The sequence below is a fragment of the Pezoporus flaviventris genome, unplaced genomic scaffold (assembly GCF_033815535.1).
Source record: "Pezoporus flaviventris isolate CSIRO_AGI_PZ_B2104156 unplaced genomic scaffold, CSIRO_AGI_Pfla_v1 ptg000030l, whole genome shotgun sequence".
Classification (NCBI taxonomy): domain Eukaryota; kingdom Metazoa; phylum Chordata; class Aves; order Psittaciformes; family Psittacidae; genus Pezoporus; species Pezoporus flaviventris.
In genome coordinates this window covers 4,527,597-4,548,209 of record NW_026892578.1, presented here as the reverse complement: position 1 = coordinate 4,548,209, position 20,613 = coordinate 4,527,597, and the positions used below count along the sequence as shown (strand labels likewise).

The 20,613-nt window shown below is 39.6% G+C and overlaps 1 protein-coding gene across 1 annotated transcript in view; it reads left to right on the top strand.

The window, feature by feature from the left end:
- The window catches only part of OCA2 (OCA2 melanosomal transmembrane protein), a 191,041-nt gene that overhangs the window by 37,438 nt on the left and 132,990 nt on the right, over nucleotides 1-20,613 (top strand). The window contains exons 3-6 of the mRNA XM_061459769.1: nucleotides 10,513-10,611; nucleotides 11,206-11,394; nucleotides 15,141-15,198; nucleotides 16,179-16,251. Of these exons, the coding sequence (XP_061315753.1) occupies nucleotides 10,513-10,611; nucleotides 11,206-11,394; nucleotides 15,141-15,198; nucleotides 16,179-16,251 (419 nt within the window). The remainder of the gene's footprint in view (nucleotides 1-10,512; nucleotides 10,612-11,205; nucleotides 11,395-15,140; nucleotides 15,199-16,178; nucleotides 16,252-20,613) is intronic.

Genomic DNA, 20,613 nt, shown 5'->3' with positions numbered 1-20,613 from the left:
CAGGTTCATTGTATAGTCAGCATAGGAGGCAGGGAGGATGAAAACAATTTGAAGAGGTCTCTCTCTTACCAGTGACTGTAACTATCCTAGACCAGACTTATAGATGGTAAAAGTCATATAGTTAACCTCAGTTTCTTATGCTCAGACAGAACTTGAAAAGGAATTCTTAATATCTCCATTATAATTAAGATTATATAAAAAATAGAAGGACGCTCATTATAGTGAAAAAATACCCATTATTTCAATATATGATAGCTATATATTTCCCTGCAAATTATTTATCTTAAAATTTTACTGCTGTTTCTTCTCTGTCATCTCCGAGTACTGTGTCTCATTCCCTAGATTTGGAGAAAATTTTAGCATTTTTGCTGGGGCCAGTCCACTGAGATCAGGATCTACATAAAGGCCACAGAAGTTGTCCTAGTTATATTGTAACACCTTATGAGACACCAACTACTTACCAGATATAAGGGTTCTTGAACCTGCCTTGTTTCATTTTATTCTGAACAAAGGGCAAAATACAAGTCCCAGCAAGCTTACTATAGCTGGGATCCATCATATGCCTTCTTAAAACAAAGCTTAATTTGATGGCAGCTTGAATTTTTAAGCCATGCAGTGGCCTGCTGCTTGCCTTCACCTCTACTGTCTCTCCAGGCACAGGAATCAGTCACTTTTTTTTATGATGTTGTTAATTAGCTTTTTTGTACATCTGTCTGGCCTTTTTTTTAACCTCCAAATGATGGAAACACTTTGTTTTTAGTGACAAAGTTACCTTTTCATCTAAAAGTTGCAAGTCTGAAAATGTTATCTCCAAATTCTTGGAATGAAACAAGTAATGACAATTTTAAGATCAATGTCTTAAAAAAAAGAAAAAAAAGTAAAGAAAAATAGCTTCTGCATTACTTCATTAATTAGTATTAGTATAGTTCACTAATTATTCTTTTCAGTCTTCAAAACTGGGGTGAGTGGCATAAGAGTATATTATAAGACTACGTAAGGCCAGAAGCATAATTACATGTGGCAGATCACTAAATTGCTTGGATTAAGGGAAATTATATCAACATAAAACTGTCTCACCATTGTGTAGAAAAGCTTTCCACCACCTAGGATGTGGTCAATTGTCTTCTTTCAATAGCACTTCCTTTTTTTTATCATCCTTAAATTTAGGTAGTCTGAATCTTCATACTTCAATATACGTTCCCCCAAGCCTTTGGGACTACAGTATCATGTCACTTCAATGCTTGAAGAATAGCCTTTCTTAGAGATGGTCACATCATACGTTTGTTTCTCAGATCTATCCTTCTGTTTGTATTTCCATCATCTGAGTGCTCCATCTTGCATCTTTAAGAGAGTCTGGTCAGACACATAGTTAAAACATTAAGTTGTGACAACTTCCTTAATTTTTGAGATTCTTGGGTTTGCCTCACAGACTACAAAAAATGTGTGAACCTTGCTTTATTTGTCATAAATTTAGTTAGCATCACAGCTGCTTAAGCTAAAAGCCCATTGTGGACACCAAAGAGAAATGTTGGCATTTAAAAGCCAAGCTTGCAGAATATGCTAAAGTATTACAAGCGTAGCCATGCTTACAGTGTTGCTTATAAATTGCTTCCCTATAGCAGATTTATTTTTCCCTGCAGCAATTGAGAATAATACCTCTTAACAGGTTATCTGTGCAATCTGTATAGAAACTGGGGTTTTGGAAGTTGGACCATTACCCATACCAGCTACTGCTGCCTATTTAAAATTTTCAGCTTGCTGGCAGTTGCCAACAGCTAAACTGTTTTGGCAGCATCTGCTCCTGAGATGTATTTTCTCCTTCAGAGTGTCTGCGGTTTTTGTATGCTATCTCCTGTAGATTTCCAATTTCTTTGCTGAAGCAGAAAATAGAGAAGAGGAAACAGCAGTTATGCCTTTTCACTGCAACTTCTCAGTCCTTCAAAGGGCAGGCTTTTTTTGACCTGCCTCATCACTTTGGCCCTGCTGGGCAGTCATGAAATTCTGGGGTGGTCCCGGTCCCTGTCCCTGTCCTGTTCCTGTTCCCTTGCTGGCTGCTCTGGGATAGGCCCTGCTTAGGGAGGTCATGGCCCTGCCAGACCCACAGCCACCCTCTGTTCCTGGCTCCTCCCACAGGGTGGCGGGACCTTGTGATGCTTTGACATGAGACTGAGAAATGTGTGGAGAACATCTTATTCCTTTTAGTTAGTCAGAGGAACTTCAAGGCAGCTTAAGGATTTAAGTACATTCTTTTAGCTTCACCAACTGCAGTGGTGCACTGATCTGTTAACCACATCTTGATGTCTTCTTGGTGGAGATTTCCCCTGACAGAGGAAGGCAAAGACTCTTGATGAAAAGGAGATATCAGGTCCTAGAGGTATCTGAAAAATTAATTTCTCAGGGAAGTACAAGAACCCTAGAAAGCCTGATTTGATTCGAAAAAACCCAAACACAGGAAGAACTCTATTTCCAAGCTATTTCTAAACTTAAAATTGCCTTGCTTCTTAAAGTTTCAGAATATTGCACACATGAAAGAAAAAAGACCACTACCACATGCTCTTGCAGGATGTGTTCACTCTTTAAATCCAGAAGTGAATGAAGCAAGCACATTGTGTGAGCCCTACATAAGGAACTATTTTTGTCTTGGAAAATCTCAGCACACATTTCATATTTCTTAAACGTGTTCTTTACTTGCTCAGGGTCTTAGCATGGCAAACGCTTCTCAATATGACACCTGCCAGTTGGCTGTGCCTCTTGCAATGTCTTGCTGTCAGGTAGTACCAGCACCACAGTCCTATGGAGAATTCTGTACAGTCCTGTCTAATAGAAAATTAGGAAAGTCAAAGAGAAAATGAGTCTGTATAAAGTAATGCTATCACTGTTAAATTTTTCTGACATCTTAATGGTGTATGCTTTTAAAGGGTCTAGAGGTTATTTGCTGATTTAGTTGATGCTACCATAAAGCAGTCATCAGAAAATGTCTAGAGCCTGTTCAGAGATGTAAGCTATTGAGTCTTTGATCCTTCCCTTGACTCTTAGTGTATCAATTGACTATACTTCATTTGTGATGGGTAGTCATAACAGTTCCCCATGACGTGCTGCCACTGAGGAGAAGACATGGTGGAGGCTTGTGTCTCTGTGTGGGCACATACATATCATAATGTTGATAGATGTATGCTAACAGCTGCTTAGCACACAGTAAATATTTAAAAGCTGAATGCTATGATGTTGGTCAGCACAATTTGTACCATATAACCATTGTCCAAAAGTGGACTTTAACAGAAAATGACAAATACCATATTTGGTGGAAGAATGTGTTTCAAATGGGGCCAAAAACCGGTGTGGTGTTCTCTTTTTCAAATTTTTTTTTTTTTTTTGTAAAAAGCTCTCTGCTTTTCAATTTGTTTCTGCATTGTGCATGTTTAATATTCTTTTTCCCTGAAGAGGTTCTTTTAATTTTTGATATAGTAAAATTTCCAATAAGTTCTGCTCAAAACTGTTGATGTTCTTGCATAATGCTTCCATATTACCTCTTCTTCAATTCTGATCAAATCCTTTCTGTAGATGTAGGAATTATTGCTTTCTGTTGTTACAGAAATAGCTTTTACTGATAGTTGCATGCATGACATAGGATATGGCAGATGAAGCATTTTATTAGCAGATGTTTAAAATATATCCTTTTTATTATAGGAAGTGAAAACTTAATGGATTGTGTAGCATGATTAAGCTTTTCAATACAAGGCTAAATAATAGGTTCTAGCCAAACCTAGTGACTATCTTAAGTATTTGCAAGCTAACTAGCATGAGTATGGTCTTTTCATTACTCAGGTTTTTCTTTTTGGGTGCTTATATCTTTTGGTGTCCTCTTCTGTAAGGTATTTGGGATTGAAAGGTGGCTTATTGCTGAACAACAGTTGCAACCACAAAGGCTTCCCTGTCCTTTCCTCTAAAGTGGCACATTAGGAAATGCCTAAAAATGTGGTAGTGGGGCAGGTCTGATGCTCAACAACAAGAATAGAGTTCTCTTTAGGGACTTCATCCAAAGTCCCCTGAAGACTTTGGAAGCTATCACCTGCAGGTAATGGGAAACAGCCGTGTGTTGCAGGTGGAATCCTTCTTCAGCTGCTGTCAGGCAACTAGGGCTTCATCTGGGGTGTGGACAGCCCTCTTACAATGCTGGGTTACTATGGAGACAGTCAGAAATTGTAATTGCTTGAAAGATTAGCAGCTGGAAAGTATGACTTTGACTGTGAACAACCAGCTCAAGAAACACACTTCCTCAGAGCAAACCTATACTTCTGCAGAGAGAGCCAGAATCTGTATATACGATTCACAGCAGTATCCAAGTGGTTAAGAACACAAACTTCTATTTGAAAGATTTCTCTTAATTAAAATATAAACCATGCCCAACTGTAACAAATGTGAGAAAGAATGTGGCCACAGCAGTGCTTGTACAGGAGGCAGGATATGCTCTTCTTTTCCTGATGTCAGTTCTACGTGGATCTTTCCATGTGAGTGATGCTTTGTGAGTCTTTAAAAAGGTCTTTGTCAAATACTTTTTTCAGTAGCTTTTGGTTTTAGTTTTCTCCAATGAATTTTGAATGAAAGGGAAATGAGAATGGTAATATTTTTGTGTGAAAATCCATGTGCCTGTCTACATATAAATATATACATTTGTAAATGCACTTATTTCATGTCTCATATTTGATGTATAAAATGCGAATGATTTTTGAGTTTGAACCGTGAGAGAAGAACAGTGAAGACAATTGGTGTTCATCTTACCAGCTCCTCAGCTGTACGTAGTATAAATCCAGAGCAGTCCCCTCGTCCTATGAATGAGTCTATCCACATTGGGCTAATGAGCTGACCTCCTGATTAGCTCCTTGGTAATGTTGCTGAATTGCTTAATAGAGATGGATTGAACTCCATTCAAGCATCTAGGTAAAACCAAAGTTTCTAAGTATTTTGATTGTGAAAAAGCTTCAAAGTGTAAACTATCCTAGGTTTTGAAATGTGTCACATTGATTTCTTTCCTTTATTTAGACAATGTCAATTGCCACCCACTTGCAGGGCTGAGGAGCACCAAGAATGATGCTAAGGTTTCTGAGCACTGTAGACTTGTTCCTCTAATAGCAGGGGGTCTCTGGGCCTTCTTAGGTTTTGTTTGCAGATGATTATCTTATGTGTTATCTTTTAATGAAGTGGGTGACCAATTCTCCCTTGTAGTGTCTCTGCAGAAGTAAGAGGGGCACAGTAGAGTTTGCATTAGTCTCTCTGTTTAGGGATTACTTTTGTTTTTATAGCCCATGCTATTTTTTCATGATATTACAACTTTTGTTGTAGGCTTTTGTTTCAGCCTTCAAGATTCTTATATGCCTTGATTAGCTTTATTGTTTGTATTACTTTCATTCTCTAATTAGAGTAATCACATCATGGGGGAGTTGAGGCTCCTCTGTTTTTTCTCTAATTATTTTTGTTTTGTTGAGCCTGGCTGCTTCCTGCTGCTTATTCTTGTCCATGTATTTTTACTCTCTGCAAATTGATGTTGTCATGTATTAATTGTTTTCATTTTATTTGAAGACCTTTTCCATTTTTACTGTGTTTTCCATTCTTGGCAATCTGTAAAACTCTAAATTTTAAAGTTCCATTTAAAAGCAGCAAGACCTATACTGGCAGGTGGGCATAACAATTAATCAAAAAGAAAGCAAAAATGATGCCTTTAACTAGCATTCTGAATCCTTTACCTCAGGTTTTGTCATTTAAACAACCTTCCACCAACCTTTTATTCTCCCTTTATGGTTGCCATTGCTGAGGTTGCTTTGGCCTTCAGCTGTCTTTGCATAATGGTCATTCACAGCAGTGGTTAAGACCTGCCGAGGTGAGGGATTGCCAGTAGATATATGTATGCCTATGTAAAGCAAAGCAGTGTTGGTATCAAGCCCTAACAATTAGAAGAAATTGGAAGTTTCTGTAGAAAGTTTTATGGTTATTAATCTCAGAGTGTACATATGCTAGGAGAAAAAGAAGAAAAGTAAGCGTGGAAAGGTTAATGGTGTGCGCAATATGAGGATAGATCAGAAGAGCATACAATATATTTTATTTAGAGCCTTTTTTTGTGGAGTGTGGCATCATTTTTTTAAAAGCAGAAACAGCTAATCAGTCTTTGCATGAGTTAAATTTCTGACTGTGCAAGTTCAAGGTCCATCATTAAAATCGTCACCTTTGGATGCAAACTTTGAATATAGTGGGATGCAGGAGTTAGCCTGCATATCAGGAGCATATCAGCAATGCTCGGTAAGCACACATTTAAAGTCCTGACAGTGTTTTTGCTACCCTTACGGATTATATTTTGTAAAAGCTCTAGGTAATCTTTTACATCTAAGGCCATGATAACATTTGAATAGCACTTTCTTCAAAATACACGAGTTTCTCCACTTGAACTTTTTGTGTGAATGCTATTCTATTTAAAAATGGAAGCACTTAGATAGCTTCAGAGTATGCACTCATCTCTTCACAGATGAAGTGTCAGTGCAATGTAGCACCTGAATTTTAATCTTCTCAACATTTGATCTGAGGTACTGGATAATTCAGTCTCTGTAACTCATGCATTCTCTTCTGCTGAGATTGCAAATATGGTGCTTACAGCAGAGTTTGAATGACATTTGTGCCACTCAAAGATGATATAACCATATCCAGTTGCTCCACGCCTAGAATATCACTAGATAGACAGATAGCTGTACTAAACAAGCAAGCTGAAGCATTAACTGGAGGTTTTAATTTTACAGAGTGTGAGTTCACACAGACATCTACAAATTACAAGAAATTCCACTGTCTTCCATTTGCTATAAGGTTAAATACACAGATCCTTCTTTTTGGACAGTCCTTACATTTAGGAGATTGAATTATCAGACATATTTGTATATTTTTTAATTAGTTGTCTATGATTTTATAATTTCTTTCCCCTTTCAGTCCAGCAATAGCAGAAGAAATTTTAGGTTTCTTCTAAATGTCCCTGGGAATAATACTATCTGCATATTGACTGTATGTCTAGCAGATTTCTTTGGGACTTTCTGGTGGTGGGTGGCGACAGTTTTGAACAGAATAAATCCGAGTGTGTCTGAATAATGGTGGTTTGATGGGAAATGTCTATGGAAGAGCCAGGTCTTGAGTATTGCAAAATGGCTCAATTAATCTCTCCCAGAAGCCTGCCCCAGAGCTGGACCCCTGTGATTGTGCTTGATTTTATTCAGCTGTTTCTTAAAATGGGATTTATGTTTTAGTAAAAGACTTCTTAACAGTGCTAAGCTGCAGTATGGCCAGAGGGAGTTTACTCTCTATTAATTTTATGCAGCACCAGGACCAAGACTTGAAACTGTTTGGCAAGGATTGTGCTGCAGGACAAAACTTTCTTCCCTAATACGAAGGCTGCTGAGGTTGCTGTACATATTAGGAGATTTCTGGTGATCCATGTCTCAAATGAAATTTACAGGACAGAAATGATCCTATTATTTTATGTTTATGAAGTATATTAATGTGAACTATATGAATAAGTATGGCTCCTATGACTGGAGTGTTGGAATAGAAGGTTACAGGCTCTTTAGGAAGGCCAGGCCTGGCAGGTGGGGAGGGGGGAGTTGCTCTTTAGGTTAGGGATAGGCTGGAGAGTATGGAACTCTGTCTGGGGACAGGTGGGCAGTCCACAGAGAGTTTGTGGGTCAGGGTTAAAGGGAATATAGGTATGGGAGACATTACTGTGGGGATCTGTTACAGACCACCTGATCAAGGAGAACCTGCGGATGAAGCACTCCATAGACAGATAGGAAAAGCCTCACGCTCGCAGGCCCTTGTCCTCATGGGGGACTTCAACCACCCTGACATCTGTTGGAAGGACGGTACGGCCCGACACAAGCAATCCAGGAGGTTCCTCGATTGTGTAGAAGACAACTTCCTTCTGCAAGTAATAGAGGAGCCGACAAGGAGAGGTGCCATGCTTGACCTCGTGCTCAGCAACAGGGAAGGGCTCGTTGGAAATGTGACGCTCCAGGGCAGCCTTGGATGCAGCGATCATGAGATGCTCGAATTTGAGATCCTCAGGACAGTGAGAAGAGCGTGCAGCAAGCTCACTGCCCTGGACTTCAAAAGAGCAGACTTTGACCTCTTCAGGAAGCTGCTTCGGAAGGTTCCATGGGATACAGCCCTAGAGGGCAGAGCGGCCCAAGACTGTTGGTTGATATTCAAGGATCACCTGCTGCAAGCTCAGGAGTGTTGCATCCCAACCAGAAGGAAGTGCAGCAGGAGGGCCAGGAGACCTCCTTGGATGGATAAGGAGCTCCTGAGGAAAATTCAATTGAAAAAAGAGGCTTATAATAAGTGGAAGCAAGGACAGGTGGCATGAGAAGAGCACAGGGATGTTGTCCGAGAAGCTAGGGACCAGGTTAGGAAAGCTAAGGCTCAGTCAGAATTAAACTTAGTTAGAGGTATTAAAGATAACAGGAAGGGATTCTACAGGTACATAGCAAATAAAAAACAGACTAAGGAGAATGTAGGCCCCCTCAGGAAGCTCTCGGGAGAAACTGGCTACCCTGGATTTGGAGAAGGCTGAGGTTCTGAATGACTTCTTTGCCTTGGTCTTCACTGCCAAAGGCTCTGACTGCACCACCCAAGTCTTGGAAGGCAGATGCAGGGACTGTGAGAATGAAGACCTTGCGCCCACTGTAGGAGAGGAACTGGTTCGAGACCATCTTAAAAATCTGAATGTGCACAAGTCCATGGGTCCTGATGAGATCCATCTGCGGGTCCTGAAGGAGCTGGCAAATGAAGTTGCGAAGCCACTGGCCATCATATTTGAGAAATCATGGCAGTCAGGTGAAGTTCCCGATGACTGGAAAAAGGGAAATATAACCCCCATTTTCAAGAAGGGGAAAATGGATGACCCGGGGAATTACAGACCAGTCAGTCTCACCTCTGTGCCTGGCAAAATCTTGGAGCAGATTCTCCTGGATGGCATGCTAAGGCACATGAAAAACAACAAGGTGCTTGGTGACAGCCAGCATGGCTTCACTAAGGGGAAATCCTGCCTGACCAATTTGGTGGCCTTCTATGATGGGGCTACAGAACTGATGGACAGGAGTAGAGCAGTTGATGTCGTCTACCTGGGTTTGTGCAAAGCGTTCGACACTGTCCCACATGACATCCTCGTCTCTAAATTGGAGAGACATCAATTTGATAGATGCACCACTCGGTGGATAAAGAACTGTCTGGATGGCCGCACGCAAAGAGTTGTGGTCAATGGCTCAATGTCCGGCTGGAGACCAGTAACGAGTGGTGTCCCTCAGGGATCAGTGTTGGGACCGGTCTTGTTCAACATCTTTGTCGCTGACATGGACAGTGGGATTGAGTGCGCCCTCAGCAAGTTTGCTGATGACACCAAGCTGTGTGGTTTGGTTGATACGCTGGAGGGAAGGAATGCCATCCAGAGGGACCTTGACACACTTGTGAGGTGGGCTGATGCCAACCTCATGAGGTTTAACCATGCCAAGTGCAAGGTCCTACACCTGGGTTGGAGCAATCCCAGGCACAGCTACAGGTTGGGCAGAGAATAGATTCAGAGCAGCCCTGAGGAGAAGGACTTGGGGTGCTGGTCGATGAGAAAATGAACATGAGCCTGCTTCAGTGTGTGCTTGCAGCCCAGAAAGCCAGCCTTATCCTGGGCTGCATGAAAAGGAGCGTGACCAGCAGGTCGAAGGAGGTGATCCTGCCCCTCTACTCTGCTCTCGTGAGACCTCACTTGGAGTACAATGTGCAGTTCTGGTGTCCTCAACATAAAAAGGACATGGAACTGTTGGAACAAGTCCAGAGAAGGGCCACGAGGATGATCAGGGGACTGGAGCACCTCCCGTATGAAGACAGGCTGAGGAAGTTGGGGCTGTTCAGCCTGGAGAAGAGAAGGCTGCATGGAGACCTCATAGCAGCCTTCCAGTATCTGAAGGGGGCCTTATAGAGATGCTGGGGAGGGACTCTTCATTAGGGACTGTAGTGAAAGGACAAGGGGTAAAGGGTTAAATCTTAAACAGGGGAAGTTTAGGTTGGATATAAGAAGGAAATTCTTTCCTGTGAGGGTGGTGAGGCACTGGAATAGGTTGCCCAGGGAGGTTGTGAATGCTCCATCCCTGGCAGTGTTAACGCCAGGTTGCACGAGGCCTTGGGTGATATGATTTAGCGTTAGGTGTCCCTGCCCATGGCAGGGGGGCTGGAACTAGGTGATCTTAAGGTCCTTTCCAACCATAACGATTCTATGATTCTAAGTAGCATCCTCCATGACCGTAAGGAAGTAACTACCATGACTAGTTCAAGCTTAACGAAAACCTTGATTTAGGTGAACACCATTCTTGAAGAATATTTAGCTAGTTAGATGCTCTTGTGCCAAATATTATTTAGAACTGTAGTCAATCATTGTACTTCAGATTTACTGTTTTTATTGTGTTTAATTTTATCTTTTTTTTTTCTCCTTCAAAGGTATCACTTCAATTTTTCCAAATTATTCAGCTCAAGGTCAAAAAAAACTGGCTTTACAGAGAAGACACCACTACTGAAGGTTTCCTCAGAGGAAAATGGGTGAGGCACTTTCATTTCACTCAAAATATCTTTTTCTAAGCTCTCTTCTATTTAATTGTGCATGGTTCTTTCTTATATCCCAACACAAAACCTTCTGGGAAATAAAGTGAATAGCAGGGCTTGTAAACAGAGAATTACCCTGAATGACCTTGAGTGGAAAGAAATGGGGAAGGGAAAGATGTAAAGTCTGAGGTTAGAGAGATTGGAGAGCCCTAAGAATAGGCATCTGCAGGCTGTATGCTCTTATTTCCTCCATGTGGTGTTACATCAGGTACAGTGAAAGATACAGCAGAGCTATAGGAGGGATCCTTGTAGGGGATTTACACACCAAATCCTGAGGTACATCTGCTGGTGCGTTAGAGAGCTGGTTCTCCCAAGTGCACCTAAACATCACGGGGGCTTTGCTCTTTCTCCCAGTCTACCCAGCTGTGTCACCAAGGGGAGCTCAGTCTGTACTGCATAGATCTCTGTCAATCAATTTTTCCATTAAAATCTCTCAGTGACCCTGAGGATATGCAAGGTCAGGTACATCTACCACCTGTTAAGATAAACCACTGTTTTGTTTTGTTATGTTCCCCAAAAAATGTGTGACAGGTTGCAGTGCATGGCTCTTCATAATCCAGATTTTACCACAGATGACGACTCATGGGACAACAGCTCTGCAGAATTTGAGCAAAGTTTTCAACTGGGAAATGAAATTACATGCTTGTCCAGATCTGCTTCTTCTGAGCGATATGAAATCTTGGACAACCTTCATGTCAAGTTCAATTTATCAAAGATGAGGTCTGAATTCAAATATTAATTTACTTTTTTCCATTCTTTTTTTAAAATTTCTGCAGGGATTAGTTTTAAGTATAGATATCTAGAAAATCTTTTCTGCAAATTAATAAAATAACACTTCATGATTAGGGTGTATCTTGCCATTGACAGTTTTAAAATAAACCAGGTGAAATTGAATATAACCTCTACCTAATGATCAATAGTTCCTTGTTCTTCCAAGCATCAATCATAACACCTATTCTAAACTTGTAATTAAATGCCTTCTATATTGCTTCTAACATTTCTTTGAAACCATTCCTTAAAAACCCCTTGGTTGATTCCACAACTTTGTTTGGTGTTTTGTTGCTTTTATGAAATGCTTCACTTTAATTAAAGTATGTATCTAACACAGTCTTTCTGTAGCCGTTATAGTAGCTTTTCGCGTAGCTTTTTCAAAGCCCAAAATATAACTGATCATTTTCTATCATTAAGTACTTTAGTATTTTTCACTCTATACCTTAGTCTTTTACCTCATTTAGGCATGGAGGAAATTGAATCTGATAATGTATTAACAAGATACCAAAGTAATAAGAGGTTAAGGTCAAATATTCTTGGGATATTTTTGCCTCAGATTTAACTGGCAAAACCTTTAATCTTGGATACTAATTCTCTGCCCCTTCCAGAGTTTTGATACTTTTTATTGGTTTGGTTTGGTCTCTGCAAATAACTTTGCAGATCTCCGTGTTGATCCACAGAGCCTTTCCAATGAGATGTCAGTGCATCTTTTCCCAATTTGTATTTTGTCTTCTCTAATCACTTCATGATTATTTTCCTCCTTCCATGAGCATGTGGAGTGCCACTCTCCTGCATTGCTGCTCAACAAATGGAGCAGGAGAATTTCCATGGCTGCAACTTGTGCAATATGAGCAGATGTGAAGAAGTCTGGCAGATGAGTTTCTTCACACTCATGGTAGATTTCCCTGGTATTTAATGGAACAAAGGCTTTGAGTGGGAGTGTAGAATCCATTGTTTCCAGTACAACATAGGTTTATAATGTGGGGAGTAGAGTGTTTTTCTGGCAGAACTTCCCTTGAAATATTTTCATTGCTATAGCGCAGCTTGTACATATGGGACCAGCTTTTTGGTTGTTGTAAATCAGCATAACTCTGCTGAGATAATAAATGGAGTTAAACTGCCTGACACCACCTGCAGACCAGACTAAAAGTCATTTGGTTTAGAACAGGGAGTGAAATCCTTCATAGATTTGTACTTCATGCATTTCCAACTTAAGTCAAATAGGACTGTGCTGGAGGCATATATCAGTGCAGGATCTGGCACAAGGTTTCTACTTGTATCACTGTGCCAGATTAGTGCTGTAGCAAGAGACAGATTGCAGGCCATGGGGGAGTCAAAGGCTGATCACTTCTCAACTGTAAGCTGTTAAAAGCGCTGCTTCCCTAATACAAAATGCCATGAAAACAAACAGATGGGAGGAACAAGGCTTTCTAAATTCTACATTTAATAAAGTGACCATTTTCAAAAGCTTTTTTTTTATTATACCTTGCCAGCTCCTTTAGATGAGTTTCCGTTATTTATAGCCAAGTGGTTATGAAATATAAAGCTTAAAATCAAGTTAATGTTGCTTCTTGTTTCAATAATAATAATAATAAAATTTCAAAATGCAAACAGAAAATATTAAGTACATTAAAACTAAACCAATCTGGTCTGGACTTTAGTAATTCATAACACAATAAATTTTCAAAAATACAAGAATAGAACTGTAATGTAGAAATAGGGACAATAGACAAGCAGGGTAGAGGATGCATGACTAAGCTGGCATTAGGTATTTTCTATAAATCATAGAATAGTTAGGGTTGGAAAGGACCTTAAGTTCCTTTAAGTTCCTCAAGTTCCAACCCCCCTGCCATGGGCAGGGACACCTCACACTAAACCATTTCACTCAAGGCTCTGTCCAACCTGGCCTTCAACACTGCCAGGGATGGATCATTCACAGCTTCCTTGGGCAACCCATTCCAGTGCCTCACCACTCTTACAGTAAAGAACTTCCTCCTTATATCCAATCTAAACTTCACCTCTTTAAGTTTTAACCCATTACCCCTTGCCCTATCACTACAGTCCCTAATGAAGAGTCCCTCCCCATCGTCCTTATAGGCCCCCTTCAGATACTGGAAGGCAAAGAAGCTATCAATTATGAAGTGCTGCTAAGGGTTTTGTTGTCATTCCTTTTTTTTCAAGCCTTTATTTTCTTCTTTCCCCTCCCCCCTTTTTTTTTTCAGTAGAGCAGGGGTACCTGGCATTTCTGGAAGTCACCTTACTGGTTTCCCTCCCCTCTTACTCTGTCTTCTCTAGATTTTCATACTATGCAAAAGTTTAAATAAAATTACAAGCACCTGTAGCCCCTTCCGATCTGTTTGCCTGTGGCAACACATTTTTATGATCTACTGGGTTTTTGTTCCTGCCTATTTGGAGAAATATAAAGAGGAAGTGATCTTTAAAAAACAATGTTTTTCAAAAATGGGTCTCCTGTCACTTATGTTGCTTTCAGTCAATGAACTTAATATAGGGAATTATTTCCACTGTGATTAAAAATTATTCCCAACTCTCTTCAGACTACTCTGATTTAATATTTTGTTCTAGAGCATCTGTCAATTTCAGTTATTTATTATACTGTTCCCTTTTCAACTGATTTATCTAGTAACTTGAAATTTTTTCCTTCCTGCTTGTCATCAGGCTTAAGTCAAACCTTACATTCATCATTCTGTCAGAAAAACAATGTTTGAATGTTCACTTAAAAAAAAAAATAAAAGGAATAAGAACATCAATACCTCCTATTAATGAAAAGATGTAATAAGGGCATATCACCAAAAAGAGTTCTGTAAATTAAGACATCTGTGTAGCATACTGTTGAGCAGCCAGAAAATAATTAGAGTTGCCTCTTATGGTAATATTAAAAAAGATGGCAATTTAAAAGTGCTAAATCTTAAGATGTATTATTTGAGAGCATGCATTTGCAACATCCACATTTTAATTTAATTTTAATTTAGAGTTATTTTTTCTTAACCCAGTAAGCTCTGACACTTCAGAAGATTTGAAGTCATTACATCTCCAGAACTGGGTATTCCTTCAAAAGGCACAGACATTTTATGGAAAAAAATATCTAGTTTTGCTAGCTGTTTTATCTAGACATGCTCATGAAGTATATTTGGTTTAAAGAAGCACTATTACAACCAGAAGGTACTTAAAGCTGTCTAACTGTCTTTTCCCAATACTTTTCAGGATGTATGTTAGAAGTTCAATTTTTGGGGAAGTCATTGATGACACCACCCCACTATGCAAAATGCTATGCTTTCTGCTTGGTCATGCCACCTCCCTGTGATGGCAATGCTCTTTTGCCTCCCTGGGAGCTACCAGTGTGGGCTGATGGGTCTCTGGATCTGTTGGTGGCTAGCAATAGCAGTGGAGAAGCAGCTCCAGCTCCTTGCACCTGCTCGTGCTGCAGCTTTCCTGAGGGGAAAACCTTCCTGTGCAATGAGACCCAGCTGGCAGCAAATCTGGGGCAAGAGCCTTTATAGTCCCTGAGGCTTCCCAAGCCCATGCTGACCCTGACTTATGTGTCCATACTCTGATGTGGTCTATTATCTCCCATAAATGCTTACCATGATGCTTCGGAAATGTCAGAGCTACTAAGAGAACAGAAAAGATTTGTTTGAAATTAGCAATATAATAAATTCATGTTTCTTATGTTTCAGATGCTGTCTAAAATTCCTAAAAGTTTCAGGCCTTTTTATCTTTGTAGTTGTTTGCTCTGTAAGTATTGGATTTGCAATCCTCCCCTGGCCCTCATTTCACAGAAACATAGAATCACAGAATCATTCTATTTCCTTAAAATTAGTTCAAAATGAGGTATGATGTGTTGTCTTAGCTAATAGAAAAATGTCTTGAGGGTGGGAGACAGATAGAAAAAAGATGAAAATATTGTTCAGGGCTTCATGCCTAATCACACCACTGTTTGGTGCACTAGCCACCACCCTGGACAATATGATAGTGTAAGAAGTTGAGACTGAGGAGGCAGCTGGCACTCAAATTTGTATGTTCTTTACGGTTCCTTGCTGAATTTAGGATGAGTCTATGAGTCTTCAGATACTGGCTAACACCTGAGGAATGTTCATAGGAATAGCTGTGCTGGGAGGATGCAACAGCACATGCAAAAGCTGGGAGGATGCAACAGCAATGGTAGTGCTCCATGGTGTTGAAGCTAGAAGGCCACAGGGAGGGAAGCTGTCCTCCCCTCTAGAATCTTCAAAATCAGCAAAATCTTAGACTGCAAGACTTGAGAAACATTTCAAAAGGTTGGAGTTTATGCCTTTAGCTCCTGCAAGGACATCCTTTTTGTCTTGGAGGGCTTCTGTATCAGAAAAAAAAAAAAAAGAGGACAATCTATTGCCTCAGATGTGGGTGTTGCTTTCCAGATACATCCTTAAGATTACAGCTTTGTCCTAGGAGACGCTTGGATAAAATACATCAAATATTTGACTTTGGCAGTAAATTTACAAAAGGAATATTACTTATGTTTGTTAAGTATCCCAGGGCTCCTTTTTAGCTGTGGTGTAAACATACCTGAAAATACTGAAAACAATCTTACAATTTAATGTACAGATTGAAAGACTTTGTTTTAAGTATTTGAGATAATCTTTGAGATAATTATTTGAGATAATATTATTTGAGATAATATTTTTAAGTTTTTCAGTTTTTGTGTTATTAATGAATGTTTTTTATCCTTGCTCTAGATTTTATTTGTCACTTATCCAGATCAAGGTGTGTCCTGGCAGATGTTGGCTGTATCACCTCTGGAAAGTTTCTGTATCCTTCTTTCAAACCCCACAAAATTCAACTGAAGTTTCCTTGATAAACTGGTCGAACTAGGTGGGTGGTTGTTTTCTGTTTTACACCCTGAGAAAACTGGGTGTCCTCAGAACCTGGGCTTCACTGCGACTTGTCCTTTGATGCAGGCCACAGTCGTGCTCCCTATCCAAGTTATACTGACTGGCACCTGCCTGTGCACCCTGTGGTGCCCACACAGTCCTTATGTTCAGCTTGCATGAAGCCAAGAGTGTGGAAGTATCCCAGTGAAAGCTCCTATATATATGGTGTTGTACACCACCAGGGCTTTCGTGGCCCAGTCTGCCAAGGGAGAGGGTGTTGTTGGGTCTTTAAGTTCAAGTTTTAGTCAACTGTCATAACATAGCTTAGGGATTTCCTCTCTTTCAACAGATTTTGAGTTGGAACCATAGCTGCTGCATTGTACACACTGACTCTGCAACCATCTATTCCTTTTGTTTGTTTCAGGGAAGTGCTGATGGAATTGGGATTTGAGTTCAAACAGGTGTTCCTATATTTCACATTTATCTATCCTGTCAAGGTGCTTTGAGAAAAATAGGTGTCAGACAGTCAGAATACAGCATTCCCCTTTCTTACACAACAAAAGTGAAGCTGAAGCTTCTTAATTTGTGTTATGTGTGTCGAAAACTGGGTGTTCTGTCTCCTACCTGAAGTCACAGAGCTGAGATAAAATATGTGAGAGGCAAGCAAACCAGCAAAGCCATGCTTCATTTTCAGAGTGATATGGTAATTCAAGTAAGAACGGTCAAGGAGAAAGATTGCTGAATAAGGTTTGGAAAGGGCACCAGCAATTCTGAATGTCATCTCGCTCTTGCTGCCAGTCTTCATTCGCGCAGAAGTAAGCTCATGTGCTTGTCATCCACTTTGTTGGGTAGTGAAGGAAGTATTCAGCTTTTTGTCTAGGCTTGGATAAGATTAACCATTCACACAGCAATGTTGAATTTGTGATTTATGCTGGCTGACAGACTGAGGTATTCCCAGCAGACATTAAGTGCCACTACAAGAATTTCATGGTAGCCTGACAGGTGTGCTGCAGTAGTCCTTCTCACAAACACCTTAGAGGTTATAGTGTGAGACTGCTTTGGGTGGAAAATAAGTCTCTTAACTTATATGATGCCAAATTATACAAATTAACACCCTTTAACTCTTGCATATGCCCCAGAAGCTGTTAAGAAGTGCCGCACGGGTACTAACCTCTGTACTTTTTTCCGAGTTCATGTGCCCATGCATATCGATGTGTGTGTTATGTGATGCATCTGCATACATAAGAAAAATCAAAACAAAGTTAGAAAAATTTTTAAAAACCATATCAAGTGATCCCCTTTGGACTTCATGTCCTTTGTCATCCTGGTGTTACTTAGATATTTGTGGTTTTTCTGTCACACCCATTAGATCTCAGGCTTGCCCAGAGGCAGGGCATTCTGTTTCTGGTGTTGGGAGGGACCTGCATCAGCTGGTGTGGGGGTGACATCTTTTTAGCACTTTTTCACTTGCTCTAGTTCCCATTTGTTTATATTTCTACACCTTTATCTCTCTTCTGAATTTAGTCCAGCTGTTTTCTTTCCCATTATATGATTTTTTTATTAGCCCACTTGTATCTGTCTTTGCTTTGCCTATCCCCATGGGTACAAACCTGGCATACAGCACTGAGGTGTGTTGAGTGCAGTTTTTGAAAACAGTATTTTGCCTCCTGTGAATTAAGAGAAGCTTTTTGAGTTTCTAAGCTTGCTTTTCTTGCCTTTTTTTTTTTAATAGTGATTTCCCTATGGCACAAGATATAAATTCAGCACATTTAGTATAGTTTTTCAAAATAGTGGTAACAGTGTTCTTTCTTAACAACACTTAAGAATTAGTTTCTTAAAAGTTCTAACAGTCAGCTCTCTAGTGGCAGAAAAAAGTAAGTTTTGAAGCCTGGCTAGAGGACTCTTTCCTGCAAGAAGCAAGATTCAATGGCCCTATTGATGTAAATGTGTGAAGCTCTTTGTTTTTTGTTTTTTTTTCTCCTCAGATCTCATGCTTTAAGGTTGTATGTTAAGTGCAGAGCATCAATAATTAATAGGATGATGTGCCTTTGGAAAGTGGATTATAAAATGGAAGAAAATACATAGAGTGAATAAATTCCAGCATTCCTTAGTTTTAGTCACATGTACCTCTTTTAAAACATAAACATTTTTATTTTCTGTAACTGGCCATTCAAACCTTCAGGCACTTCTCTCCATTAACTGGTCGAACAAACTGATCAATCGAATAAGATATATTCATGTTCTTCCCCATAACTTACATTGGTTTCTAGGCTTGAAGAATCTTCTGAAATGCTAAATATTCTCCATGTTTGTTCCTTAATTTCTAATAACTTCTGCCATGATCTAAGCAAAATTTGATTTTTTTTCTTCAGCAGCAAGGAACAGACAGCTGGAGCAGAACTGTGCATTAACTTTTTGAATTGAACTAGGCTTTATGAAATTAGAAAGTAATGGGTATTTGTTGATGTTCTTAAGGAATTATGCAATCAAACTATATGCCATCACAGTTTTTTAAAGAAGTGTCTGTCTCCCTGATACAGTGCCTTTTTCTTCAACTGCACCTGACACAATTATTATTATTTTTACACTTCTCTATATTAGAAATATTTTCTTTTTACAAGAAAAAATAAAACTTCTTCCACTGCATTTCTGTGCAATGGGTTTCACACTTACCTTGTTGAGCTGTGAATTTCCATCTTTACTCTGTCCCTGGTGAGTGCTTCAATAACAATCTTGTGTTTCCCCCTCAGCCTCTGTACTTGTGCCAGTTCCTATTATAGGTGAGGGAAAGCTAGATCAGCCTAGGTGAAGCAATTTAATTTTCCCTTTTCAGACTGGTTTTCAGAACTTCCTTCTCTTGGACCTGAAACGTGATCATGAATGGGGAGTGAATTGTGAATTCTGAGCCTGGACAAGCAGCCTGCATTTTTACAAATACCTTTTAAAGCCTTTCACTCCTGATCTGGTTATTTGCTTTAAATGTTTGATATCTCCTCAGTAAAATGTTCGGAGCAAGGGCTGACATTTTGCAAGGTATACATTTGCGCAGCACCCAATCTGAAAGGCTCTTTACTCAATTGCTCTTTACATGCAAGACACAACTTAATGAAAATACATCATTTCAAGTCATGGCTGAACAGGTCTTTGATTAGTCCTAATCAGACAAACAAGAGATACCACATACGCTAGCCAGTGGCCATTGTCACTGACTTACCTCTCTCTTCAGTAGCTCTGAGGGATATCATCACATTCAGTTCAGGATTAAGATCTCAAACACAGAAATTAGAAGATGTATCTCAATAGCAGTAATATGTTGAATTTTTCTCATTTCATTTGGATTCACTGAAACTATTTAGAACAATTCCACATATGGAAGTTTATAGGGAGACTGAGCAGACATAAGATGACCCTATTATCAAATTCCTTCCTGAAGTTGCATGAGTTTGAATGATTGCTGCAACTGTGTTAATCGTGGAGCAAGAAAAGGTCACTAGGAAAACTTGTAATCATGCCATGACCATTAATGACACTGAAAATTACCATACCCACTCCCTGAACAAGTGTTATGTATAGAAATAAAGGCTGTGAAGCAAAGAATGTAGTCAGATGTTGTTAGACCCTTCAGCTTCCACAGAGGTTCTAAAGATGTGGTCTTCTCCAAGGGTGCCTAAGTTAACTTGACGAATGAAACAACCTCTCTAATACCTTTAGTTCTTTTCCCCTCTGATTTTTTTTTTTTCAATTTTTGTTTTGTAACTCTAGTTCTCTACTGTCAGATATTCCTCCATCATTTTTCCTTGCAGAATACATTTAAAAATCATTTATGTTTGTTGATGCTGTTGAAAATGTACTAAGCATTTTGGCCTGCAATGTTCAAGCTGCTAAGTAGATGAGTGAAGACCAGGACAACCTGCAAAGGAGGGCAAAGAAGCAGAATCTCAAGGTATATTGAGAAAATATTATAGAAAAGAGAGTTTATTAAGGACTCACAAAACTTCTAGAACTGATGGAACACAGAGAGAAAGGATGGATCCGATATAGACAAAAATGGAACCACATTGCTGACACTCCAAAAAGAAAAAAAAAATATTCTTCAGATGGGGAAACCAATAAATGCAGGAAAGCATGTGATTCAACTTGGTATATTGTGAAGGGATGACCTCATAAGCTACGAACAGGGATAGGACATCAAAAGAGAAAACTGCAGAGAGTGACGCAGAAATAACCTAAGTTAAGAACAACATGTAGAAATACATGCTAAGACCCATGCAAAATACCTTCTTTAAAATGGTAATATCCT